At 40.2% G+C, this 27,832-nt stretch overlaps 1 protein-coding gene across 2 annotated transcripts in view; it reads left to right on the plus strand.

Moving 5' to 3' along the window:
* Window positions 1-27,832, plus strand: part of CERS6 (ceramide synthase 6) — a 111,576-nt gene that overhangs the window by 79,265 nt on the left and 4,479 nt on the right. For both annotated transcript variants that reach the window (XM_030454375.1, XM_030454374.1), the window contains exons 6-8: window positions 1,457-1,549; window positions 8,087-8,215; window positions 12,228-12,334. In XM_030454375.1, the coding sequence (XP_030310235.1) occupies window positions 1,457-1,549; window positions 8,087-8,215; window positions 12,228-12,334 (329 nt within the window). The remainder of the gene's footprint in view (window positions 1-1,456; window positions 1,550-8,086; window positions 8,216-12,227; window positions 12,335-27,832) is intronic.

A 27,832-nucleotide genomic window follows, 5' to 3' on the forward strand; every position in this document is an offset into this window, starting at 1 on the left:
GATCACACTTCTCTTGAAGTGAAGCACAGTATCTGAAAACAGATCTGAGAACAGAAACTGAATTGTAGCAGAAATCTTCAGTGGTGATAGAATTGTCATTTTTAACAAAGGTCTGGGAATGCTGAAAGTTTTAGCAAAGTCTCAGATTCAGCAGGGTAAGAAAAACCATTATAGTTCTTGGTTGTTATTCTGTATACAGGGTAAGACAATCTCTGGCAATTGGTGTGGTCCAAAAGGAGAGTAAAGAGAAGGTAGGTTTGCTCCTGTAAGTGATACATGGGACCTCTCTGGTCCTGGCCTCATGGAAGCTTACAACAAAAGAAGGTTCAGCTTCTCCAAGGCTATTCACTATCATAAGGATTTTATGTGTCTTTCATACAATATTTTTCTTCATACTTTCCAGTCTGAAAATGACTTTAAAAGATTGATTTTCACTACACATTTTTGTAAAGCATAAGCATATGTCTGTGTTTAAATAACCCACAAGAGCATTCAGTGGGCATCTAAGGACTGTTCTTCAGCTGCAAAAGAACTGATCTGCAAAAGGGAATGGGAGTAGAAGAGGCAGCTGAAATGCCTCTTGACAATGGAAACATCTCCTGCCCTGATCTGGTGCATGGTTGTGCCAGTGCAGTCTGGTCTAGAGATAGTTTGTCTAATCTCTCAGAAGTTTCCTTCAGGAGCTTCCCCTGTGCAAGTGCACAGGATATGACTAGCAGTAATCACATGAAAATTAGAGTAGGTCCTAAGACTGTCTCTCTTAGGCTGGAAGCTAAACAGCCTATGTCTGCCACCAGTTACCTTCTTTGAAATTAACATATATTGGTTTGGGTTGTGCATAAGTTATTGTCTTGGTATTTTAATTTCTTTTACTTTTAAACGTCTGTGTCACCATATTGTACATGAAACAAGATGCAAAGGTAAATTTATTTTAGTTTCTTCTTTACATATGCTAACATGTTCCCAGAAAATGGTTAAATAAGTAGGCTTTTATATTAGAAAGAGCCCTGTTTAAAGCTAAGAACATTTTCATCATGATCAGATGAGATTATATACTAGCATTACTTTTCTCTGTCTGCTCTAGCATGATTTTGCTTCCTGTTCTTTAAACCCACATTACTGATGTACAGCAAGATGTTTTAAGTAATCTTTGAAAACAGGACTCAGAATTTAGAAGTCTAGATTCTGAGCAGATAATATCATGACTTTTTTGATATTATAATACTGTTAAGATTAAAACATAAGTGTAGGTCAGGAGCTTTGTTATTCTGGAGCTATCAAAGTTTTTAAGAGATAACCATCATCACTTTTCTTACATACGATGCATATGTATAATTCAGTAATCCCTCTGTGATTAAGCATGCCTTCTATAGCCCTCACCTGTCTGTAATGTCAGGTACAGTACTACACGATAGTCAGTAATATCTATTAACCTCTTCTCATCTCCATCTTTCAGCCACTGATGCCTGACCTTCATTATTACTACATAGTTGAATTGTCATTCTACTGGTCCTTAATGTTTTCTCAATTCATTGACATCAAAAGAAAGGTAAGAACAATTAGAATAAAAACATTGAAACCTTTAAGCATGTATCTTTCATGACTTAAAGAATACATGTATTACCTGTGCAGTGAACTGGAAATACACCACCTCTTGCAGATATTTGTCAGAGAGAAACTGGTGTTGAACTGCTTGTCTTACTCTGTTCCTTGTTACTATGATGTGGGGTTTTTCTGCATTTTGGAAAAATTTTTCTGCATTTTTTCTGCATTTTGGAAAGTGTTTGATTACTGGAGTAATCAAATACTCAAGGGGAAACAACATCAACCAAAAAAAAACCTGCTTTCATACAGTCACTTGAATGGAATTGAACATCTAGTTTTAGCTAGAAGATGTACTGTTTCTTATAAGAGTTAAATGATGAAATATCAATGACAGAGCAAGAATGCCTCAAATTCACATTATCACTTTGATAAAATCTATGAGAACTTTCAATTTATTCTACAAAGGGATAGTGAAAACATGGATATGTTTATAAAAAAGTGATGCTACATTTAATCTTACCCTTATGGCTATGAAATTTCAAGTATCTAGACATGACTATTAGAAGGCTATTAGTCAAGAAAATAAAACTCAGGCCAGCTAAAAACATTTTTTCCAGTATCAGTAGCAGTCTGTTCCGTATTCCGTCATCCAAGTTCTCTTTCAAAGAGACTGCTCATCCATCATCACAGAACAGGCAGCACAACATTCATTTGTTAATAACATTGAGCAGGGTTTTTAATGTTGCAAAGTTATTGGCTTTAAACGTTTGGAAGTAGTTTATAATATTTTTATGTGCCTGCTTCTGTTGTCATGTAACTAAATGGTTGTAGAGTATGCTAATGGAAAAATCCCTGTTTAGTAGAATTTTTGCAGGAGCATAATTCTAGAAAGAGCAAATGAAGGATCCAGTACATGTTGAGTAAGCTTATCTGCTATTGGGAACCACAGTGACTCCTGGGAGTCTTTTGTCAGAGATACACAGACAGGAAAACCCCTCTATTTGAATTTCCTGTTTTTCCAGAAGCAGGAATTTCAATGACATCCACAAGTTTTAAATTCATATTGGAGGGTAAATTGTGAACTAAACAAGCAATCCAGGATAAATACACATAAATCCCTTGCTGTAGATGCTAAATGTTCTGTTAACCGTGAGCTTGAAATGAGTACAACTTTACTGTTTCAAAAAACAGAGATGCACAAGTACTATGCTCAGTGGTGCTTTATGACAGTGGAGATAATTTTAAATTGAGATTAACATTGACTAATGTATGTAAGCTGCAGGTGCCAGCAATTCTGAACAGCCATTTGCTAATGTATGAACCAAAACCAAACCTCTGCAGCAACTCCATAGAATTGTTCAGGTTATTGCTGCAGGAATGTATTGTGTCCAGTCAGTCCCCCTACATTCATACTAATCCCTCTGCACTGTGCCATTGGTTATATTTGGTTTTCTTTGTGTACCCCTTGAGGGACAGAAATATGTAGGAACATTGCAATTGCAGCACTACTGAAATTTTGCAGTACAATGAATAGTGAGTATTCAATGGATTCCTGGCTAGTGGCTTTGCTTATGTGAAAAGTGAAGGCTGCCTGCAAAGCATCCAGGTTCTGTGCTGAAGCAGGAGGGTCAGCAATACCTTTCTCATTTAATACATCTCAGGACCAAATGCTACAGCTCTTCCTCTCATGACTTGGAGAGTTTATTCCTATTGCTGAGGTGAGCAGAGCTAAAGCCTGATCCTGTCTGTAGTACAGATGCAAGCAATCTTTTGCAAGTCTGCCTCAGTTATATATAAATGACTTGTTAGAAGGAAGACTTTGCAGCAGTCTACTCTGGAAATAGAATAGGAGATAGAGGTGGGGAAGTAGGTCACTAACAGCTAAAGTAACACCTCTGCTTCAGATTTGCAGAGCTTGAACTCAGAGCATCAGATCAAAGCAGTGTGCCATGCATCTGCTGTGTCTGAGAATGTCCAGTGTCCAGCAGAGAGCAGGAACACAGTATCTGCAGTGCCATGATAGCAAGCCAAAATCCCTTTGTTATAAGCACCCTGCAGGAGACAGTGGAGATGCCATATTTATAAAAAAACTATTAGATCAGTGAGCAGATTGAGCTGTGAAGACAGTTCTTTTTGTAGTGTAAGCAAAGTTGATAATAGGAAGATGAGACCACAGAAATGCAATCATGCCCAGGGGTTACAGAGTAAAACTGGTCTGTGGCCAGGGGAAAGTGCAAGCTGTCAAGGAAACCTGTGAGCTGAAAAATGTTAGCATTGAGAGCTTACAATTGTTGACAAAAATAGTACAAGCATCACAGAAACACCATCTCTTGCAGCACCATAATAGTTCTCTTAAAGAGCAGGTTTAGTTTAAAAAATGTGGAAGCATTTTGATGAACCCAATAGGCAATGTGTGAAATGGTGCCCATGTGAAATAAGGCTGTTTAACTGGAAGAAGCAGGAAATTTTCCAGCTAATATCAGATGCTGTTGTAATAATTCATGGCATTCAGAGCAGATTAACAGTTCTCAGCCCAAGAAACCTGTTGACGTTTTCCTGTTAAAGTGAGAGGAATACTGGTATCTAAGACTTAGTTATCATTTTAGATAGTTAAAATTCAGCAGTGACTGTGTGGTAGTCTGGGATGATCAAATCTGGGCTGGCAGCTCCAGCAGGTGGCATTGGCCTAACCTCAGTGCTGGTCTTTTACTCACTGCAGCTCAAGAGAAATAAATTTGCTCTTTTCCATCTCTGTTTTATTCTTCTCTAATAGAAAATTCATTACTTTAAGAGGTCTTCCAGTTGGTTGGCTGACTTTCAAGTACATATTTATCTTTACTTAGGTGTTATAAATTCCACCAGATTATGGTTGCTTGGCTGAAGAGGTGGAAGCAAACTATTTAGGCTGTTGCACATACTTACTGTTGGCGTTAAGGCAGCATACTGAGTAGATTAACTTTTATGGTTCTGTTATGGAACTTTGATTGCTTCGTAAGTATTCACTACATTGCTGGAATGATGCTCTACCCATTAGGGTTTTCATTTTCCAAGACTGTAACCTAGTACAATTTGGGGTTTTATCATCTCTATCCAGCTTCCCATACTTATCTTTTGTAAAACACAGAAAAAAATCAGATCTGGGAACATTTTTATTCTCTTGAGCCCCTGGTGAGTTTTAAAAATGGTGAGGCTTGTTTTCATGCTTTCTGGAAGTCTGAAATATTGTTTACTAGTAAAATATTTGACATATATTTAAGGGAATGTATAAAATTTATATTTAGTCATTGTTTTAACAGGTTTGTAGAAGATCCAGGAGACCTGTCTATGAATTCACACCTTCAAGTTTCAAACTTTTGGCAATTCTTAGACCTTCTGTGTTTTTGTTTTGTTTTGTTTTAGAGAACAGTTCACTCATCCCCAGAATAAAATCATCTGTAGCTGCTAATTTTCTTGTATATTCCCATTTGATTCTAGAAAATTTATGCTCTATTTCACTGAATCTTGATCCTAGATATCTTGCTCCGAAGGCAGTAAAAAAAGGTCATAGAGTTGATTTGTTTTGTTTCAGAGGAAAGGAATTTAGATTGTGTACATTAGCAGACCTTTACTAGAATTGTAATAGTTGAAACCTTTAGCTGGTGGTACTGCTCTTTCTTGAAGTTCATTTCCAGAAGCTGGAGTGACTAATGAAGATGATACTTTGCCCTCCAGCGATGCTAATGCTCCAAGGGCACTTGGCATCTTGGTCAGTGAGTGGGTCATGTTAAACTAATGTGGGTAGCAGCAGAAGCTCTAGTTCCAGAGGGCTTGTCTACAAGTTGAGCCCCATGGGGTTTCTCCATTGTCTGCCATGTATTCTTCACACCGTGTCAGGAATAAGTTCTTTTCCTATTCTTAGCCCCATATTTTCATGACACTGGCACATGGTATCTTTCAGAATTTAGAACTGGGGATTTCATATCTCCTGCATCTTGCACATACATCAAATTTGAAATATATTTTTTTTAAAAGGCCATTTATTTGCACCCACTCTTCTGCCCATCCATCTGTATGGATGAAAGTGCTTGAGTAAGCACAAGTACTACTTGACATTAAGGGGACTTGTACCATTAATTTCCATTCATCACCCTTATCTATAATGAAAATCTAACAGGTAGCATCTTCAAAAGCATACTATTAATTACTGACACAAAAAAATGTTGTAAACAGAAAAGAAAGAACTTAAATAACAAAAGTAGTCTTATTTATATGACTGCTACTTTTCTCCAACAATTTTCAGTCCAGAATCTCCATTTCAGAGCTGGCAGAGTCAGATAACTGTCTCTTTTAAGAAACATTATCAGGGAAAGGAGTTCTCTGGACAGCATTTCTGAAAGTAGATTCATGTAGAAGTACAGAAGACTGCTGCCCAAGAGCATTATGGCTGCTTAGGAATAATCTGAATTTCCATATTGTCAGGAATGCCTTGAAGAGTTTCCAAGAGGGACTAGAAATATTATATTTGTAGAATATGGATGTGTCAGCTATAAAAGCAGACGAGGATTTTCTACTTGGCTTCTTCCCCTTTTTGAGCTGCCTGTATGCCAAAGGAACTGTAGTGAGAAGAAAGAAGGAAAATCAGGAATAGTGCCATAGCATTTGCAGCTGAAGCAAGTAAAGAGCTAGGCTGTAGTATGGCCATATGGCAAAACTAGTGGCTTGCTTCTAATCCCAAGGAATAAGGTAGGTGCTTTGCTGCTTTGATCATGGCATGGTAAAATGGTCTCCATGTGTGGGTTTGTGGTTACTGAAATGACTATGACCCCTGCTTTCCCTTAAGACTCTTAGAATGCAAACCAGCCTTTAATTCTGCTTTCATTCAGTTTGCTTTAAGAAAATGGATTTAAAGCAGTGGCTTGAGATAACTCCTGAATGTATTTGATTGTTCTCTGCACTGCCGGGGACCGAATAATCTGGCTGAGAAATGTTGGGTGTATAGCAGGCTAGGATGCAGTTCTGGGAGGAGGTCCTGTCCTGTTCTGTTAGCAAAACTGCTCAAGCTGCATGTTTTTCCATGGTCTCCAGATGTACATTGCAGTGAAAATGAGTGCTGGTATTGAGAAGCAGTGTCAGCGCAAATGCTTGACAGCAGCGGTGCCTGCTACCTGTCTGCTGCATTCCTGAAGGGAGGTACACTGGGACACAGAGGTCCTGAGAAGTGACTCTGGGCTGTTACTCTTCCCAGTGTTGGAGAGACAATTGGTAGATGTAGCTGCTGCTTTTCTGGAGCTGCCCCTGTGTTACTGAGAGCTCACCAGCACTCTCCCGCCCTTCAGTCTCTCCACTCCAACTGCTGCCTCTTTAAAGACTGGAGGGTCTCAGTCTTGGTTTCTCTGCTATGGGCTACTTAGCTGAAGACCACCAGGAATGGTTCATAAAAGCTGGCAGAAAGCCAAATGCCACCTCCCAAGTTGCAGGCAAGGAGGCTGCCTGGAGGAGCTGCTGCATCCGACTGCCTGGAACTCTCCCTTCAGACAGCCCCATCTGAGAGCCATGAGGTCTGCTGAGAGCTGTGGTAGTAACTGTGCTCCCAGTGCGTGGCAAAACTCCCCAGCCAAACCATGCACCATGATCTTTTCTTCAGGGCTTTTGTACCACATTCTGAAAGCTGTGTGGGTAGTTCAACAAACCTCAGCAAGACTTCTGTTTGACCAACCTGGTGCCTTGCAGACAAGTCTCATCTCTGCAGGTCCTGTTCTCTCAGTCATCAGTCTGGGGGTCTAGGCCAGGCAGATGGACATTCTCTCTGCATTGCCTCCCCCTTGACATGTGTCTGGGAATGCGATGTTACAGGAGCTTTGGGCTTCCAATGTTTTGCAATAGGAACAAGTTACTTGCAGGCCCAGCAACTCAGAGTCACTGATCTGGAGACCAGTGAGCCTGCATCAGCTGGGAAACCACAAATCAGATCTGAGTAGAAGGAGCTGCACCAGCTCGTTTGAAGACTTTTCTTATAGTGTAAAGATAAAGCAGTCTCATTAAAAACTAATTTAAAAAAACAGGAACTGGAATTCTCAGTTCTGTGGAAGCCCTCAGCTGTCCTTGGCAGGTGACTGCTGATAACTCACAGCATGATGGAAATGTGTTTCCCATTCATTTGTAGCTATTTGAAGTCTTGTGAATGGTGTGCTATTTTGCATATTTTATGTTGCTTGGTATATAAGAAATACGATGTAATTTGCATTGTATGTACACATGCCTTTTCCAAATAACTTCAGCCACAAATATTCACTTTATTAGGTAAACTTACTGTGAAATGAGATGCCCAGCTTTTGACAGTCTTTTTTCATCTCTAATGTACAACAATTATTTTATTCTGTCTAAATGAAATATATAGTAGGATATTTAATGCACTTAAATAGCAAGATCTTAAGATAACATAACCATAGTACTAAGTTTAAAAAACATCCATCCATTTTTATATAAGAGTACTGAATCTCACTGTTTGGTTCATTGGTTTTTGTTTTGTTTTGTTTTTTTTCCCTGCTTCTTGCTGCTCTAGGATTTTGGCATCATGTTTACACATCACATTGTAACAGTCACCCTGATAACCTTCTCATATGTAACCAATTTGACACGAGTGGGAACCTTGACCTTATGTCTCCATGATGCCGCCGATGTTGTTCTAGAGGTGAGCTAATGTGTATCTCATCAGTGTCTGTACATGGTATTCACTATTCTGAGAGCAAGCATGTCATATAGGTAGAATGTATTTGCCATTCACAGTGTTTCTTAACCAAAGAGGCCAGTTCTAGATGGTAATGGCAACTAACATAGTGCATTTACTTGCTGAAATACATTGCAGTTCTAGCAGTGCCTGTTTGTGACCTTCAGCTGTTTTATCCCTTGATAAGATGCCTGTACAGAGAAGAGTCTGGTAATGCACTGCAAACCAGAGAAGGTTATACACACATTTTAAACATAGCATGGGAAAGTCAAAAGCTCAAAGTTGCAAAATCTGGAAAGTGATGACTGTGTGGCATGGTAGATTCTGGTTCTTGACCCTTCTGAAGTGATGAACTCTGTCTCTGAAAGAATTAAAATGTCACAGTTTGACTCTGCTGTGCTTTTCTGGGTGAGGGTGCTGAACAACTTAGAGGATGTTCAGTGCATGGAATACCTCTGGTATCCAGGATTTTCCAGGTTTCTGTGCCTTGACATTCGGATACTAGTGTTAAACAGTTATCTTTGGAGAAGAAGGGATGATTACAATTCTTTTAAGATTGTCTGTAACTTTTGTACTGCCGGTTTGGAGATGTCATCCTGTATCTGCATCAGTTTTTAGACAGCTCTAGGTGATACTGAGATCGAGGATGTCTGTGAACTCTCCATCAGGATGAAACCAAAGTCAATTACTGTTTTGTCAGACATTATTTTTTTCTAAATTAGTTGCAGGAATCCTGTTATGCAGTAATATAGTCTTACTTTGTGAGTCACCTATTGCAGAATCAAAACCCTGCCATTCTGATTCGACACTGCTGTAAATCTGTTTATTTTTTTATGTTTTTTTTAAGCTAGAAGGCCCTGTGTGCCTGAGGTAGGAAGCAAAAAGAAAGCTGGATTTCTCCTGTTCGAAAGAATTACATCTTTGCAAGTTTATTTTTCTTTTTTAGCAATGTGTGTAGATCCATTCTGCCAGCTGTGGGTTCACACACACTTTTTTCATTCCTCTTTTCGCACTGACAGATGTACTTCACAGTGTTCATTCCAGATCAGGCAAGTACCTGTGGAACTATGAAACCACTCTGGGAGAGCAGCTGTAATAGGCGAGCTGAAACCTTACCTTGAACATAGTGAGATACTTACTTTTTCTCAATTCCTCTGTTCATTCACTGGCTAAAACAACTGGTGGCATTCTCCTACGGTTTACTCAGCAAAATTTTACTCAGCAAATAGGCTTCCCCATGAGAAACATACTTTAGTGGTCTTTATAGTTAATTTGTTCAGTCTCTTCTGACTGGAAATACCAAAGCCATTCAGAGCATAAAGAAGAGAATCAGTTCCTGAGAAGCATTTAATAGAAGGGCCATTCTGACTCAGTCGACAGCCTAGGTTCTATTAGGGCAGTGGGTCACAGCCCTGGTGCTTTCTGAGAAAAGATGGACTCCTGCACACTGCTGACATTTCCAAGGGAAAAAGTCAGTGCAGAGGAAGGAAGTTACTGAACTGCAAAAGAAGCTGGTAAAGTATTTTGCCACGATAGTCAGCTGTACCTCTGCTTCCAGAAGCCACATTTCATAATGAAACATGTCCAGTGGAAACCTGGAATGCAGCATTTTTGCTGTTCTCATTGCAGAAGGCAGTAGGAATAGGGGAGGTAAGGTTTTTCCATAGGACTTCAGGTATCTGCTGCTATAGAATAGTTATAGCAGGATTTTCAGAAATACACAGCTATTGTCTTAGGTCTGAGTGAAAATACCTTGGATATTCAGAGCACCCTAGCAACAGCAGGACAGACCAAATGTCAAGTCATTTGCTTGCCTAGGAAGCCATTACATCAGCTTAAGATGAAATCCAGACTGCAGAGAGGCAACATTCAGAATCCCAGAGAAGTTGTTTAAAGGGTCTTGTACTGCTGTACAGTCTGTGGGTTGGAAACACTGTAATATAACCTGCTGCACCACTTAAGATCCCACCTATTTGGAGACCTTGAGATTTTTCAGCTTCAAGTAATGAACACTAGGTTATTTTTTATGCCACTGTCTGGACATGACCAGCTGCCAATTTAGTATGTTTCTGGTGTATGAGCCTCACATAGCGAACAGGTCAACCTGAATCTTTCCTGTCAGGTTTCAGATATCTCTTAGCACATTTTTCTAAAAGAGAAGTGACTGGACATTTCAGACCAAGGCCAATGGCTGCACTGTAAAATGAATGGATTTAAATAGACTAGTAAGTGTATCTGGAAGAGCTGGATTATTCAGATGGATTAATGGTTTTTAGTCTTTGAAAATTGTGATGCATTGTCTTAGGTGTCCCAATTCCATCTAACAACATGCTCTTTCCCTTTTTCTGTAGCCGTTCCTTATCAATGTAATTTGTAGATTTGTTATTTGAGAACTGATGACCCAACAGCTGTACTGTTTTTAAGAAATGGCATGATGCTACTGTAAGTTGCTATAGCAATATCAGCTCCACACACTGTGGAACCATCTCTTTTTAGACTGCCACCGTAGAATTACATCCAAAATTCTTATTTGAACTTTCAATCATCTGTAAACCAAGGTGTTAGTAAGTCTTCTGCATTGCATGTTGCCACAAAGTGTTCTCTTTTCCTTAAACCAGATTCTAAGTACAAACTGCTGGGAAACTCATTTGTGTCCACTACAGAACACAGGGCTGATTCTGAAGGGTTATATTTTCTTTTCAGCACTAGAGGCTTTCCTTGTTTTCTGTTAGTGAGGATATTCAGATTTAGAGTGGAAATGCTGCAGACATTATGTAACATCCAAGAGCTGGTTTTGGCATCCAGATTGTCTGACATGAGGACTGAGCACTTTGAGATTCAATGTATTTGTACCAAAAAAATCAGACAGAAGGCAAGAGTGTCTCTTGCCATTTTAGACAATCTTCTGTTTTGAATTCTGCATTCAGAATAGTATTCTGTATGCCTAGTTATTGTAATTTTTGTCCCTCTTAGCCCTCTGGAAAGTCTGCACAAGTAAGCATCTTCTCAATATGGGAGCTGAATATGGGGCCCCTCAGAATATACTTTGAAGTGGACACTAAATCAGGTTTTTCTTACACTTCATTGTACAGTGACTGTCTGGGTACATTTAACAGAAAGCATAAAGAAAGACTGTCCCTGTCTTGAAGCAGATGTTTTAAAATGAGTAACTGCTGACATGCAAGATCACTGAAAGAAGTATAGACATTTTCAAACAAATTTGCTTGGATATGGTGTTTTCTTCAGGGAGAAGAGGGCAAAGAAACGGAAGAGAAGATCAGTGTTTTAATGAGCCATTTGAGTGAAGTGTAATTAGTAGACTTCTTCACTAAGCAGGAGTTGAAGACTGCATGAAGACAAATGAGAGAAGCATATTGAAGTAGGTGTAGGGCAACAAGTTGTAAATTAAAAATTGGAAAGAGAGGAAGAGAGCCTTGGAAAAAAGATTTGAAGTGAAGGGTTATGATCATAGAGGTAGAATCTGTTTTACATAGGCCAGACAGGGAGAAGAGATGCTGTCGGAAAACACAGGATATTGAGAACAACAGAGGATTTGTGACAGAGTTTATATATAACAGCACTAGAAGGTCAGAGAGCATGGAGCAGGAGGAAGATGAAAACGTAAGCTGAGCATACTGGAAAGGTAAGAGACAGGTATGTAGGGACAAAGACAGCATAAACACAATGGGAGTCAAGAGCTTTAGAACAGTTATGTGAATCTGATATTGTAGGATTGCAAAAGGCAATCTAATGGAGAAGGAAAAAATGTGAGATATACTCTGTAGTCTGGGTTTTTTTCTGGCAAGATATTTTCCACCTGCATGGTGGAGAGGAGTTACCAGGTCACCGTGAGGTGATCCAATGAAAATGGTAGCAATCTCATAAAAAATTAATTATTTCTTCTTACAGCATGAACACAATACAAGAAAACTCAGTTGTCCTCACAGAAGTAAACAGACATTTCTTTCTTTTACAGGCTGCCAAAATGGCAAACTATTGCAAGTGTCAAAAACTGAGTGACCTTCTGTTCCTTACATTTGCCATTGTCTTCATTGTCAGTAGACTTGGCATATACCCCTTATGGTGAGTAAGTGTATCACTTTCCTCAAATGCTAACCATCAAACAAGCTTGGAAATAACTGTGTTGTAATTGAACATGATTGATTGACATTACTCTGTTTCCCAAAGCACCAAGGAGAGTTTCAGACACAAGCAGGTGTTTAAATAGCCTATTTTCCAGGGTGCCATTGTGTTTATTCTGTGCTAGACAAGAAACATAAGGAGGTTCTGCTGGTTTTAAAGTAGAACTGGGTTGGATACTGATAAGCAGGTTAGCAGTCAGTTGCCTGTGTTGACAGAAGTTAGAGAAATGAAAGTCACTGAAGACACTGACCAGAGGCTAAGCTTGAAGCTAGGATCTTCTCATTAGCTTTCAGTACACACTTTATGGTATGTTCAGCTTAAAAAAACCTGTGAGATAAGGAAAGTCTGTCCTACTGAATCAGCATAAGGATGTTACTACCTTGTAAAATCCAATACTGAAGGCTACTCCTTTTCCATCCCTCCTTTATGCTGGGGTCATAGGGAAGCTGTATAATACATACATAGAATTATAGAATCATGGAATGGCTTAGGTTGGAAGGGACCTTCGAGATCATCTACTCCAACCTCCCTGCCATGGGCAGGGATACCTTCATCTGAACAAGGTTGCTCAAAGCTTCATCCTGCCTGGCCCTGAACACCTTGAGGGAGGGGGCATCCGCACCCTCTCTGGGCAGTCTGTTCCAGAGTCTCACTACCCTTGTACTGATGAACCTCTTCCTAAGATCCAGTCTAAACCCATTCTTCTTCAGTTTAAAAGCATTTCCCCTTGTCCTAGCACTGGACAGTCTTATGAGAAATCCTTCTCCAGCCTTCCTGTAGGTTCCTTTTAGATATTGGAAGGAAGCTCTTGGTCCCCTCAGAGTATTCTCTTCTTCAGGCTGAACAATCCCAGCTCCCTCAGCCTCTCCTTGTAGCAGAGGTGCTCCAGCCCCTGGATCATCTTTGTGGCCCTCCTCTGGACTCCTTCCAACAGATCTGTGTCCTTCTTGTGGTGGGGACACCAGAACTGGATGCAGTACTCGAGGTGGGGTCTGACAAGAGCAGAGTAGAGGGGGAGAATCACCTCTCTCTATCTCCTGGCCACGCTCCTCTTGATGCATCCTAGGAGAGAGTTGGTCTTCTGAGCAGCATGAGTGCACTGTCAGCTCCTGTTGAGCTTCTTGTCATCCAACACCCCCAAGTCCTTCTCTTCAGGGCTACTCTCAACCCACTGTGTACCCACCTTGGAATTGTGCCTGACATTTGTCCAACCAAGATGCAGGACCTTGCACTTGGACTTGTTGAACCTCATGCAGTTTGCACTGACCCATTTCTCAAGCCTATTAAGGTCCCTCTGGATGATCTCCCTTCCCTCAAGTGAATCCACCACACCACACGTTGGTGTCATTGCCAAACTTACTGAAGGTGCACTCAATGCCATTGTCCATGTAGCTGACAAACCACACTGGACTGAGAACAGACCCCTGAGGAATTCCATTCTGCAAGGTGTTACTGTAATCTTACCTCTTCCCAGACAAAGGCAGCTGCTTGCACATGCACATACTCTCTTTTTTAGGTACACACACATACATGCACACAAACAGGGCGTAGATGCTAGATTCACATTTCTCTGTAGTCTTTGCCCCATCTATGAGGAAGACTGGGAGAAGGCATTGGCCTCACTCTTTGGTTTTCTTGATCCTTCCTTTCTCTTGTATGAACTGAACTAGCCCAAATCTCTGTATCCCTATGAGAGCAAGAGGGGTCTGTCATTGCATCAGAACAGTAGCAGTTTTGGGTTTGGGAAGCACCAGGAATGCCAGAACTGTTACATTCTTTTATTTAGAGATATTACCAAGCTTCTTATTTAAGCATGAAGAGAATTTACAGATTCCAGTATCAACCTCTCTGCCCCAGTTCCCTTTCAAATCCTTTATAATGATATCTCTTTGGGGTTTTGTGAGTGCAAAAAGGTGCCCTTAGGGAGCTTTGTCATCAGCTCTGATTAACAGTACAGTGTAGAAGTCTCATTTAGCATTTAATGACTCCAAAGAAAATGTGATGCCTGGTCCCTACTGCACTCTGAGTGGTGAGGGACCATGGCAAAATGAAAAAATGGATGGACACACAAAATTAATTTTTAAGAAATGCTTGTTATTTTTTCCAGGGAGCAATTATTTGTTTCTTAAATAGCTTTGCTTCTCTTTCTTTAGTCCTTCCTTGAAGCTAACTTGGCCATTCACTGAATTTTTGCAAGTGAAGTAAGCTAGTTTATCTACTTGAATGATCTCAGGTAGGAAAATGTTGGCACTCTCCCATCAGATTTCACCTGTTTGTTTTATACTGAGAAATGAATGAAGGACCCAATTCCACCAGTGCAGTTCTGCCACTGGAGACTCAGTCAGATGGTGCCTGGATGTGTTTGCAGAGGGGAAGTCATATTTGACCAACCTGATAATCTTCTATGATTAAATGGCTGGCTAACTAGATGAGCAATGGATATAGACAGTAGATGAGCAGTGAGAAATGGATATAGTCTACCTTGACTTCAGTAAGGCTTTCAGCACTAGAAGATCTTGAGATAGCAGCTGATAATGTATGGGCTACACGAGCTAACAGTGAGATAGACTGAAAGCTCTATGAGCAGCCAGACCCAGAGTGGTCATCAGTGGTATGAAGTCTATTTGGATGCCAGTAACTAGTGGTGTACCAAAGGGATCAGTACTGAGTCCAGTTCCATTCAATATCTTTCCCCATGATCTGGATGATGGGGCAGAGTGCACCTTTAGCAAGTTTGCTCATGTTCCAACCTGGGAGGAGTGGCTCATCCACCACAGGTTTGTGTGGTGGTCATCCAGAAGAAAGGAACCTCAGCAGGCTGGAGAAATGGGCTGACAGGAACCCCACAGAGTACATCAAAGGAAAGTACAGAGTACTGCACCAGTATATGCTGTGGGCTGACCAGCTCCAAAGCAGCTTTACACAAAAGGACCTGGGGTTCCTGCTGGGCACCAAGGTGAACATTACCCAGCAATGTGCCCTTGCAGTAAGGAAGGCTAATGGTACCCTGGGCTGCAAAAGGAAGGGTGCCATCAACAGGCTGAGGATGATGATCCTTCCCCTCTACCCTGCACTGGTGAGGCCACACCTGGAGTATTGTTTCCAGTTCTGGGGTCCCCAGTACCAAAAAAATACAGAGCTATTGAAAACAATCCATGGAAGAATCATGAACATTGATAAAGGGAATGGACCACCTCAAACATAAGGACAGGATGACATAGGTGGGACTGTTAAGTATAGAGAAAGCTCAGGATAGATATTATCAATGTATTAAGGGAGAGTAAAGAAGACAAAGCCAGGATCTTTTCAGTAGTGTCCAGGGAAAGGACCAGAATGAATGTGTGTGAACTGACACACTGGACGTTACTTCTGAACATTAGGAAACCATTTTTCACTGTGAGGGTGATCAAGCACTGGCACAGGTTGCCCAGAGAGGTTGTGAAGTCACTGTCCTTGGAGATACTCAAAAGCTGTCTGGATGTGGCCCTGGGAAGCCTGCTACAGGTGACTCAGGTTGAGCAAGAGAGCTGGACCAGAATGACCTCCAGAGGCCCCTTCCTACTTCAGTCATTATGTGATTCTGTGAGTTGCCTTGTGTATTCTGCTGTGACTTCAGCATTTAAACCTCACTCTGCATTATCTGAAATGGTGAAGAAGGAACTGCTGACTTGAAATTTTTTGTTATTCAAACACAAATTTTACCAGATCACTGCTATGTGCTTGCCTTGCTGAATAGTCAACAAAGGGCAGATTAATTTTGTCTAGAGAGCACGAATTTGAAGGAAGTAATTAGTTTTCATACATTTAACTAGAAGCAGCTGCCCAAATGCTTTTTCTCCTGAGACATCTGAATATCAGTAAGGTCAAGATTTCCCCATCCCTTACATCCTTACTACAGTAGTGAAATTTTGGAAAGTCAACACTTTCAACCTGAAGTGTTAAAAATAACACTGTGTTTGTATCTGGAACTGGAGTTCAGAAACTGGAGGTGTGCTGCCTCAAGTGACTTCTTTGAAGTGTTAGCAGACAAGTGCCACACCGTGCAGGGAGCCATTGCTAGAACTAGACAAATTATAAATTAAAGATTGACATGGCTAGAGAGAATCAGGCATCGTAGAGCTGAAATCTGTCTTAAGTGTGTTAAGTGTCTCTAGTACCCACCTCATGCTGTCTGACTGCTGGAGTCCTGGCAGAGAGTACTAGCTCAGTGGTAAGTTATTCTAGCAAGTGTCAGAACTTGAGCCCTGCTTTAGTGGTGTGGCATTTTGTGCTAGTGTCCTGGATGTGCCCATCCTGTGTTAGGTGACAGCGGCACTTCCATGCCACTTTAGCCTGAATTTTGCTGGAGTCCTGTTCTGTGTAAAACCTGAAGCAAAGAGATCTGGGGAGATGACACAGTAACTGCTGTTGTTGATGCTGGCTCTCTTGGTACTGGATATTGGGCTGATGAGGGCAGCAGGTTACAGCTCTGGGTGTGGTTTGCTGCTGGGAGAGAAAAGATCAGCATGTAGTCTTGAAGGCAGTGTTGGCAAAGAGACTTTTTATTAGAGACTGCAGCAGCCAGCAGTGTGCTCCTGGGTCACAGATACAGTTATAGCACTGGCAGTCCCTCTGCCTCTCCTCTCAGCCAACTAAAGAACACATCTATTTATTAGAATATGCAAATGGTGCAGTGTGAAGTATATGATCTTTGATGTTAAAGACCATCTTCTTTCCAGACAAAAGCCTTGATGTATGTACTCCTAGTGGTTGCCCTAACATACAACTGTGATTACAGAACCCAGTGGCAGTTCCATAGTTCTGAGCTGTACTTGTGTGGGAGTCAGGGTTAGCAAGGATGAAGCATGGGACGAGTGAGCTTATCTCTCCCAAATCCTTTTTCTCTATGAAGCAGCTTGCATGTCAGCAGTGATGAGTCATTGGAGTGGCAACAGGCCAGGAAGCATAATTTTGCTCTCCTTTGCTGAATATTCAAAATAGCAAAATTTGGTACCTGATTAATATTACATAAATACACGCATTTTTCTAGCATAAAAACTAAGAGGTATAAAATTGGCGTGCATGAAATGTAAAAGGAAGAGTGTAATTTATAAGAAAACATCCCCCATACAGGAAGGTGAATACCCATGACAGGCTTCCGGAGACCTCACTTCTGAAGCACTGGCATGCTGGTGTGCTCTGGCTTTGCACAAGTGCCATTTAATTTTGCATAAAGGTGCTAATAAACAATTCAGAATATATCAAATGCTGTTGTTTGAAGGTTGTTTAGCAGCAGGGCTAAGACAAAAGAAACTGGCAATTAGATGTATATTTAGCAGCCTTTCTGCAGGCATCTGGAGTTCATTTCAGCAATAATTCAAAAACCCCAGGACACTTTCTGCCTCCTGCTGCTAAGTGAATGTAGGAGTAAAGCTGCTATTTTCACTGACAAGACATTTTGCTTGTGAAATTCTCCCACTTGCGCATAATCACTGTTCTAGCAAATTGCAACATAAAACACAGCTCTCCATGAGTCAGGGGGAACATGGTGCCTTCTCAGGTGATACAGGATTGTAGGGATTATGAAAGGAATCTCAAACCAAAGACTTTATATAAGTTATGTGAGCCTTTGGATAGTCTCATCAGGCTGGGCAAAGCAGTTATATCAAGCCCTTCTTTATCTTGGTATGTCTTGCAACTCCTGTTTTGCAGGCCTGAAATGCTTGGTTTGGCAGCAGTTACATGGACATAGTCCTCTCTGATAAAGGAATGGTTTGGTTTTTGCCATTGTTTTGGTTTTCTTGCAATATCTAGAAAGGTAAACTCCATGGGACATTATTTTATTTTATTTTATATTTAATTTTATTTTAATAATAATTTTTTGAGGTGTGCAGAGAAAAAACAAGTGTCTTCCATTCCAGGAAACATGTTAATAATTTTAAAAGATAGTTAAGGTATTTGAAGGCAAAGGTGTAACTTTTGGGTTTGAAAGAAGAAGGCTTACAGAAAAGCTAGGCTGATGTTTACCAGGTGTTAACTTGGTAAATTCAGGTTCTTTCAGGTTTCTCTGATTAGTATGAGTATACAGTTGCTTTTCACTACTTTTGATTATTTCTATAATGAGTTGTATTGTATGAGATGCAGAACACAGTGGGTTTCAGGCAAGTGTTTCACCAGTTCTGCTGTTCAAAAGGCAGGGAAATGGTGTTAACATCCATGCCACCTGTGAGGTCTCGGCATGGGCATGTTACATATACACACTGAAAAATTTTAAACAGTGCCTCAACTGTAAAAATGTAAATGAAATCCCAATGTAAGCTGATTATAGAGAATACAGGTCATGTTCTGTATGTGCTTTCCCCCAGATTCTCATCTAAGCAAGTCCAGGTAGTCTGTCCTTGATCTCTTTAGACAATGGCAGTGCCTAAACTACTGTATCATGTTAAAAACTGAGGACAGTCAAGCACTTTGGTTAGTTGGTATGATCTTGTTCAATGCTGGTAGACAATGCTGTCTTAACCTGATCTTCTGCTTGTGAGTCTGTCTGGAAAGGTTCTGTCAGGGGGAAAAAGAAAACAAAACAGATGGCAAAAATAGTTGAAACAACTCAAAGCTATTTCAGGTGTATGTCTCCTTATCAGCTGCTAAATGGGATTTTTATGTCAGCAAATTCTATATAAGCATGAGTCTGGCAGTCCTCAGAAGAACAACTTTGTTCCTTGTTACTCTTCACTTTTTAAAGCTCATGAGAATACACACAGCCTGGCTTATCTATGGCTGATTTCTAATTGCATTTTCATGGCAATATCTGCATGAACCAGACAAACATGGTATGATCCAAAAGTTAAAATTAAATTTTGTCCACCGTGGTGTGCAGAAATGAAGCCGGGTTACTTATTGCCTTTCTTTCTCTCATTAGTGCATGACTGGCTGAATAGCTCTTTCCAAGTGTCATAACTGGTAGAACAATAGCCTGGTTATAGCCATGCTGCTAATGCACACGCTGGGTCTCCAAATAGTGATCCCGTATTTCCACTTCACACTGTTCTCTCTCTGTAATCAGCTGTAATCTCCCTGTAATCAGCTTCCCTCTGAGCAAAATTTCAGTTTGAGTTACAAATAACTCAGCACAGAGCACATAGCACAGAGCCCCTATCAGATGCTGCAAAGATTTCCTGAACCTCTCTTTTTCCTGGCTTTGTTCTTTTTCTATCTGGTATTAACTGATTTTGAGCACCTCTTAGTATGCAGAACACTGAGTTGTAGTCTTTCATGCTGGATTTCTTTCCCGGCACATTTTCTCCTGTTTGGCCTTTGGAGTGTGTGTATTCAGAAGGCAGGGTGCAGATCCCAGCAGTCACCCTGCTTCATTCCTCTGAACACATTGGGAAAACAGAAAGCTGAAACCTTCCCTTAAAAAGCATCGTACTGTGTCAAAGCAGTATGAAGGCAAGAATCCTGGTCAGATACTTGGCAAGGTGAGAATTTAGGTAGACAGATCCATCACAATGGCTCAGACCTTGTCTGGCCTATGAATGAACACAGTTTTGTGATGGTTTTAGTTACTCTTGCTGGATCCTGAAGTCAGTGAAAACCTTTCGGTCCTCGATAGTATTATGTATAGAGCTGGACAAATAACTCTGATTGTTGTACAGTAAAATAGCTTGCTTTTTATTCAGAAAATAAATCTCTTCTGACACTGTTAAAAGCTCATTTTGCTCAGAATATTGTATAAACCGGAGCACAATCTAAATTGTTTGTGGGTAGCAGATATTGAAGGAATAAATTATTATTTTGATCCAAGTTACTTGATTCCTGATGTTACTCATGCTGTCAGTGAGTGGATGCTGTAAAACCAACAAAAAATACCTAATGTGCTTATATTTGAGGCTGTTTATAGTTTCAGCAGGCAACTTATAACCCATCAGTTTATCAAAAGCATTTAATAAAGTTTTTGGCAAGGTAGCTGCTGTATATTTGAAGAACTCAAACTTCAGTTTATGGATTAAAAATAAAGTTTAAATAACTAAGTCTCCATACATTTACTCACTACTCTTGTCTTAGCTCTTTAGTAGAGCATATATAATGTTCTCATCTCATCTGCTTTTGACAAAATGTTATCTGATGTCCTTCTTAATAGCTGGTTATTTTATTTGCTAGAATTGTGTACAGTGATTGTGAACTCAGGCCTCTGAGTCCACATGAAGCAAACCTCAAGTCTTTGGAGTCCCAGGCTAATACCTGAGCCAGCTATTTAAAGGGAAGCTATAAGAACTGGAAAGGTTATGGATGTCATTCACCATTGTGGGTTTGCAGTGTAAATAACAAAAAGTGGCATTTGCTCAGTGTTTCAATTATTAAAATTTTCATATGATCAGAAGATAAAAAAATTACATGAAAAAAACATGTCCTCTGATCTTCCAAAGGTGATTCTTATCCTCATTGTTAGTTTCTGCAGGCTGTACCCTGTGTCTGTTATACTGCTCTCTGTTGTTAAGGATAGGCTGCTCAGACAGTGTTCTCACTTCCCTCCTTTTATTATGAAACATGTCCTTTCTAAAATCTGTACTCTGACTGAAAGCCAGACAGAAAATATTGCTGTGGCACTTCTTTAGTTAAGATTTATTCTAATTAATGTAGAAGTCTCAGGGGAAGGAAGATAGATTCGATGTTTTACTTGTGGCCAGACACATTAACCACTTTAAAGTCAGCTCAGCAAGGCATAGTAACTGGAGAGTATGAATAACCTGAGGAGGTTCAACTGAGGGCTGCTCCCAACTTGATAGTCAGCTTCTCATATAAGCAGCTTTGTAGTCAGCTAAAGTTCTCCAAGTCTCCTGTGAAGGTGCATTCATTTGCAGTAGGGAGGGGAGAAAAGATGTTAGCTTTGGGAAAAAAAGAAAAAAACCAACAGTTTAACGCTGATTTCCCAAATTTTAGCATGGAGAAAATTATTATGATCCTCGTGGAGCAAAAGTACAGTTGATTGGGGTTTTGATGTTGGGTTATTTTTTCTTCCCCATCCAGATATTTGGGCATTTTTTCCACAAATAGACCATAATAATGATGTAATTTGTGAGAAAGATGAGTCCTTGGCAGACACTGTGCCATCACACTTTCTTAAGCTGTGTGATTTTTATGGATTCCAAAATTATTATGTTACTCTAGGGACATGTTCTCAGGACTAGACCGAGGAATACAAAGTGTGATATTCCTGCTATTGGTGGTATGTTAGTCACCTGAAAGGCATTGTGTACCTGGTGGAGAACTGACTGAACTGTTCTGTGATGTCTGGGAGGCTTTTGAACTAGTTCTGTTTAGTCCTGCATTTACAGAAAATTTGAGTAATCTGTTTTTCTCCTAAAATGACTGCCATGGCATATAGCTATACACAAGGCAGTATGTCAGTGTGTGCTCCAAAGGCAAGAAGAAGAAATATTCCTTGAGCAGCAGTATCGCACTTATTTTTAGTCAAAAGAAAGAGACATGGGGAAGGCTTTTTTTGTTCTTTGGTACCCTGTTTTGCAAAGATTGGAAATTAGCCAACCATAGTTTACAAAAAACGTCTTTTCTATTTGGAGAATAATGTGATCTCTAGGCAAGAGGATTCTGATATGTATTCTCTGTTGTTCATATAAAATTTTTATGTGTGCTTGGAGATTTTCTGTTTGGAATCATTATTCTTAGCAAAATGTAGTTTTTCTGTGCCTGTGTTATGATCACAGGCTTTTACACAAGCATTTTGCCAGAACACATTACTGATTGAACATTTTGCTGAGTATAATTACATTCTGCTAGGAAATTTGAATTCTCTCCATATCCTAATGTCTGTTGAAAGACTCTCCTGAGATTTGAGCTTGGATTGTGAAGGTGTCTCTGACCTTGTATTCTTGTCTTTCTTTTCTATCCACAAGAGTGGAAATACTATTATTCATACTAGTAGCTGCAAAATCAGTTAATACACAGTCTGTGGATTAGAAGGAATTGAGTGAGAAGCACAGCTGAACCCAGATTAGTGACAGCTTGATCAGAATGGTCTCTTTTACGGTACATCAAACATGAATAATTTCCTGTCTGTCCCATCCTTTTATTTAAGTAATTTGAAATCCTATTGATCTATGCAGAGCTTAAAAAAACAGTCTCAGCGGCAAGCCTATGATTTCTGCAAGGAGATATTGTTACTGATCTGTCTTAGAACAGGAACTACCCATCTCCACAGCACCTGAACTTGCATTAGCACCATGTGAGGAAGTTCTCTCATATGGGGCTGGTACAGGTAAGAACACCAAGTGATGCTGAGCTCACTGAGAAATGGAGCTGTATGGATTTGATGCTGCTCTGAGTACTGACTTGAGGTTATACCCCTTCTGTTACTCCATTTCATTTAGATCTTTGATCAGCTTCCAAGGTAATGAGCATCACAACCAAAAAATCTGACGAATCCATCTGAGATGCTGTTGAAAGATCATCTCTCTCTCCCATCCTTTCTTCCCCGTCTCATTGATGCCGTGTGGCTTCTGACTGGTTCTTCTGACTTTCTGTTAACAGTGGGTATCTGCTGCTCCCCTCATATTTGCCATGTATAAATGTTACCCAGGGAGACTGAAAACTTAAGACAGCAGGATCTGAAAGGGAAAACATCTTGTTCTCCCACTCAGAAAGAGCCAAGAAGTATATTTTCAGAGAAGAACAGTGCTATAGACAATGTCTTAGCAGCTGGCTCAGCTGAAATTCAGAAGAGAAAGAAATTGGCAGTACAGCTATTTAAATGCTGAATTACTGGATTTGCTGTAATTCAATATTCAGCTCTGCTACATCTTGAGGGCTTCAGGGAAAATTTTCTTGAACTTAATGGCTATTTTGCATATCATCTCAAATCCTTCTCAGGTAAAAGGTTGGGTAGCTTACCTGAAGTTTCTCATGCAGAAACATCTGTGTGTCAGGTCACCTGTTGTGTAAAATTATCTTAGCACTGTCATTATAAGTAGCTAGGACAGCATGAGATGTGATGCCCTATTCAATTTCAGTCAAGGTCTAAATCCCAGAGATAAATCTAGATGATTATGATGATAGATGGAATCTATCATACTATGGCTGATCAACATGGGCACATACATATGCTTTCACACTCTACTGATTCTTCATTTATCTGTGAATCTTCATTGTATTTTTTATACCTGTTGTTTTTATGGGATCTTTTAAGCAAGTAGTCCAGAATGTTATAGAACCAAGCTGATGAATTAATTCTCCCAGAGTCTTTGTCTGGCAGCTAAGATGTACCGTGCCTTGTGCCCATCTTTAACAAAAAGTAAACTATACAAAGAATGTTGTTTTGTTTGTTGGTTTTCAGGTTTTTTTAACATAGTAGGTTAATGGAGTAGCTAATTCCAGAATTTAGGACTGTCTTGGTCCCTTTTTACCATGTATAATAGAGAATAAACTGCTATGGTTTGAGGCAGAAGTGCAGTTGTTTATCTTCTAAAGGAAAAATTCAGAAAAGCAGAAACTTAGAAGGATTGCTGGCAGTAGTGTTGTTGGACCTAATTTTCGTTATTGCCCACCCAGATGTAATTATGCATTTGCTGTGTAATTAATGCAATATTGATGTCTGAATACAGATAGCTATGGTGCAGTATAGAATGCTGTTGTCTGATATACAGTTGCTAAAGGAGAAAAAGGCATTCATTCCTAATCACTTAGGCATGCTGGTATCATGTTACTGTCCTTGGTTGTACTTCAAGGCTTCTGGCTACTGCACTGTGGTACCAACCTGCCTTTTATTCCACGTGCTGCACACGCATGGTGCTGGGCACTGGGCTGTGCTGCAGTGGGTGAGGCAGTGTGCAGTAGCACTCATTTCAGCTGCAGTTTCTGCCCCCTTTGGATGTGATAACAGTGCCCATCACCCTGCTATGCTTCATTCTGCACAGTTTATAATTAATTTCCTGCCTGTCTGGAAGAATGCCTACTATTTCCACATGGCCTTCTTTCTCACTTCCTTTCATTCCTCCTGGGACCCTTTCAGAAAAAAAGATGGCATATTTTTACCAATTCTCAGACAAATGTAAAAAGCCATTTTCCTCTTCCACCCATCCCTCTCTTTCCTTATCTCTCTTCCTTCATCTCCCTTTTCTCATTCCATCCCTGGTGCAAGACAAATGATCTAGTTGCTAAGAATTAGTAACTGCCATCTGAGAGCCTGGACTTGTTCCCACTAAGTTGAGGGGGGGGAATGTAATCATCTCTGAGGCGGATGGCCTCCCAAGTACTGCTTAACTGGACAGATACAGAGATGGTAAAGGAAAAACCTGTGTTATAGTTGATGTTATGCAGCTGATGGTTACTAGTTCTTGAAAATGTGTTCATTGTATTCTGAGTGTTCAATTAGACCAGTAATACAGTAAGTACAGAATTACCTCTCCCAGTGGCTCAGTTATTGTGGCAGCATTCTTGCAAGTCTACCACAGACTGGATCTTAAGTGGTGAATTTGTTTTCATTTACCTTCATCAGTTGTACCACATAATTCAAAATGCTGAACTGATTGTTTCAGGCATCCAGGTGCACAGCCCTGTTTGGAATGTAACTAATGAGAAAAGAGACAAGAATACCTTCCATGAGATTGCGTTGTTTTATCCAGCTATCAAAATCTTTCAGAGCCTCGGAAAAATTGCTGGAGTCCAGAACCTATTTTCAAAAGCAGAAGCTAGCATTTTGTTTCCAATTTTTTTGTTTCCAATTGCAAAGAACTGAGAAATGCTGACCAAAGTTTTCAGAGAGGTGGAGCACTTGCAGCTCAAAACAATTTCTCCCTGTGAGATAAAGTCAAGCTGTTTCAAGTCAGATAGCCAAGAATCAGTTTCCACTGCTGATTGTGAAAAGCTGGGATTCAGGCACTGGAGAGCTCTGAAAAATTCAAGCAGGTTTGCAGATTTAAGTGTCTGTCTTTTTGAGTATTTAAACCTAGGATTTATTTGTATATACATCCCATAAGCACTTTCTCCGTTGCATAATCCATTCTCATGCTTCTTTTTCTAGTCCTTGTTATTTATGTAGTTGGTTAAAATGCTTCACTTGAATCCTTTCAGCAGTGGGGTGGTGGAAATTTGTCTAAGCTTTCTTACCTCCTTCCCTTCCTCAGTCTCCACAACTTTGAGAGTTTTATTTACTTTCTTCCATTTTTTATCTACTTTTCTGGGTTATTCATTCTGCTTTTCCTCAGGCCTACATGCTTAGAAATGGTCTTAGCACTGCCTGCACATCAGATCACTGACCCCTCTTACCATTGCTGAACAATTATTGAGATCCTTTATGCAGCTTTAACGTTCCAGTCCTGTCCTTAGTTTGCTAGACATGAGCATGTTAGAAAGAGGTCTGCTTTTTCAATGAAGGCTTATTTCCCATATCAAATAAACAGTAGATAATTCATTTGCATGGTGAGACTGCTTTTTGAACGAGAGGTGCTCTTTTTGGCCTTTCTATCTTCCTGCTGTTTTAGACTTCTATTAGAACAGACCATCTGCATCTCTAATGCTGCTTTTTTGACGTTGCTCCTATGGAAGCCCCTAGAGGTGAATTTGATCCAGTGAATGAAAATATAAACAGAAATTGAAGAAACTGCTTTTACAGTTCTTGCATATATAACATTTAAATTTTAAAAATTAATATATTACATAAACAGTGGATGCTTTACATACAGGAGTTGTTAACTTCACATTTGAATTTGATACGGTGGTCAGGGCTGAAGTAGTGGTGAAGTAAAACAATGCTGACTCCAGCTGTGGTTTTATATGCATGAGAGCATCCCCTTGAATTATAAAGTGGAGTATTGCTGTGCCATGCAGAGCTATCGTTGGAATATATTACACAAAGCTGAAACTGAAAGGTTTTAGCTGACAAAGCAATAGTATGACAGGGTTTTTGCACACTAGTTAACAGTTTATTTTTCCAATATTCACTCCATAAAGAGAAGAAGCTGTAAAAACACAGCTGTATAATAAGGTTATAAAACACTTAACTCTCAATAAAGCATGAAGCAAACTTGGAGCTTAGTATAAGAAGGCAAAAATAAAAAGGTAGAAATTTTATTATGAAATGCCCAATAGTATCAAGGCCAGTCCATTAAAAATACTGCTTGGTTTTCAACCAATACTGCTTATACACATAAATCATTACCGTTTAATGTTTTATTTGGGGTTTGTTTCCTGTACATACTTCACATTAACACTGCTGGAGATGATTTTTACGTTATTGGAAAGGATTGTGGCAAATGTGATTGATAATTAAGAAGTTGAGCCCAGTATCTAACTTTGCAAAGGAGACCTGTGCAGTTCTGAAGCCCGTACAGGGCTCGGTTGTCTTCTGCCTTTAGGTAAAGCTGGTGCAGACCAAGAGCTGTGCAGCCGATTGCTTGACCCAGTGTGCCATCTAGTGGCTAGCGGCTGAGAGTTAATTAAAAACCAAACAAGTAAACGTAAAATTAACAGATTTTTTAAATGCAGTTTTACATAGCCAGGAAAATGGATGGAAGTTGACAAATCCTAATTTTTACCTCTTCTCTCCCTCTCCTCCCCCCATGTAACAAGCATTCAGAGGTCATTATTTGTTTCCAAAAGTGCCCTTGTTTCTACTGTTGTCCACTGTGCTCTCAGGCAGTTTGCTGAGGTCCAGATTGAAGTAGTCTGCTATGGCAGAGTACTTGGGCAATCATTAGTGCTGCATTCACAAAGCTTCAGTAGTCATACTGTAACATCACTGTTACTGCCTGCATCTGAAATGTTAATCCTCAAAGGCTTGGCACAAATGTCTAGAACTGCCCGAATTTTCTTGACACCCACTCCTTGCTGCCCCCAAGTATCCCCGTTGTCTGCTCAGCCTCAGTCTTGCTTGTACAGAAGAGATGTGCAAATATCATTTTGTGCAAGAAGCAGCCACCAGAGCTGCCCAGTACCTCAGCTGTTTATTTTGACTTTAGATTCCAGTTGATGCTGAAGTTTCCACTAAAGGATCATAAACATAAGAGTTAATGTTGGGACATTCAGCCAAAGCCTCCTCTCATTCTTAGAAAACTCTGCAGGAGGCTGAATCCTGCCACTCATGTGCTGTTTTTTTACATTCTACTGAAGTCTCACCTTAACTGAATTGTCTCAGACTGTTTTCAGTTCTGCAGAGCATGACTTGCATTGCTGATACCAAGAGAGCAACAGCACCCAAAGCTGTGTACACTGAAGCAAATGTCTTGGCTTTGAGATTGGCTTAGGAGAGAGGGCTTCAGATGGGAGTGCCCAGGGAACATGGCTCAGCTCTTGGTACAGGCCTATTTGGATGAGAGAGGGTGCAGCTCCCTGTCCCAGTCTGGTGTGAGTAACACAGGACTGCATGTGGGTTGCACTGCAATACAACAGTCCTCAAATGTGCTCTTCCCCAGTGCTAATAGAGGGACACCAAACCCCTACTGGAGG

This window comes from Calypte anna, chromosome 7, assembly GCF_003957555.1.
Source record: "Calypte anna isolate BGI_N300 chromosome 7, bCalAnn1_v1.p, whole genome shotgun sequence".
Taxonomy (NCBI): Eukaryota; Metazoa; Chordata; class Aves; order Apodiformes; family Trochilidae; genus Calypte; species Calypte anna.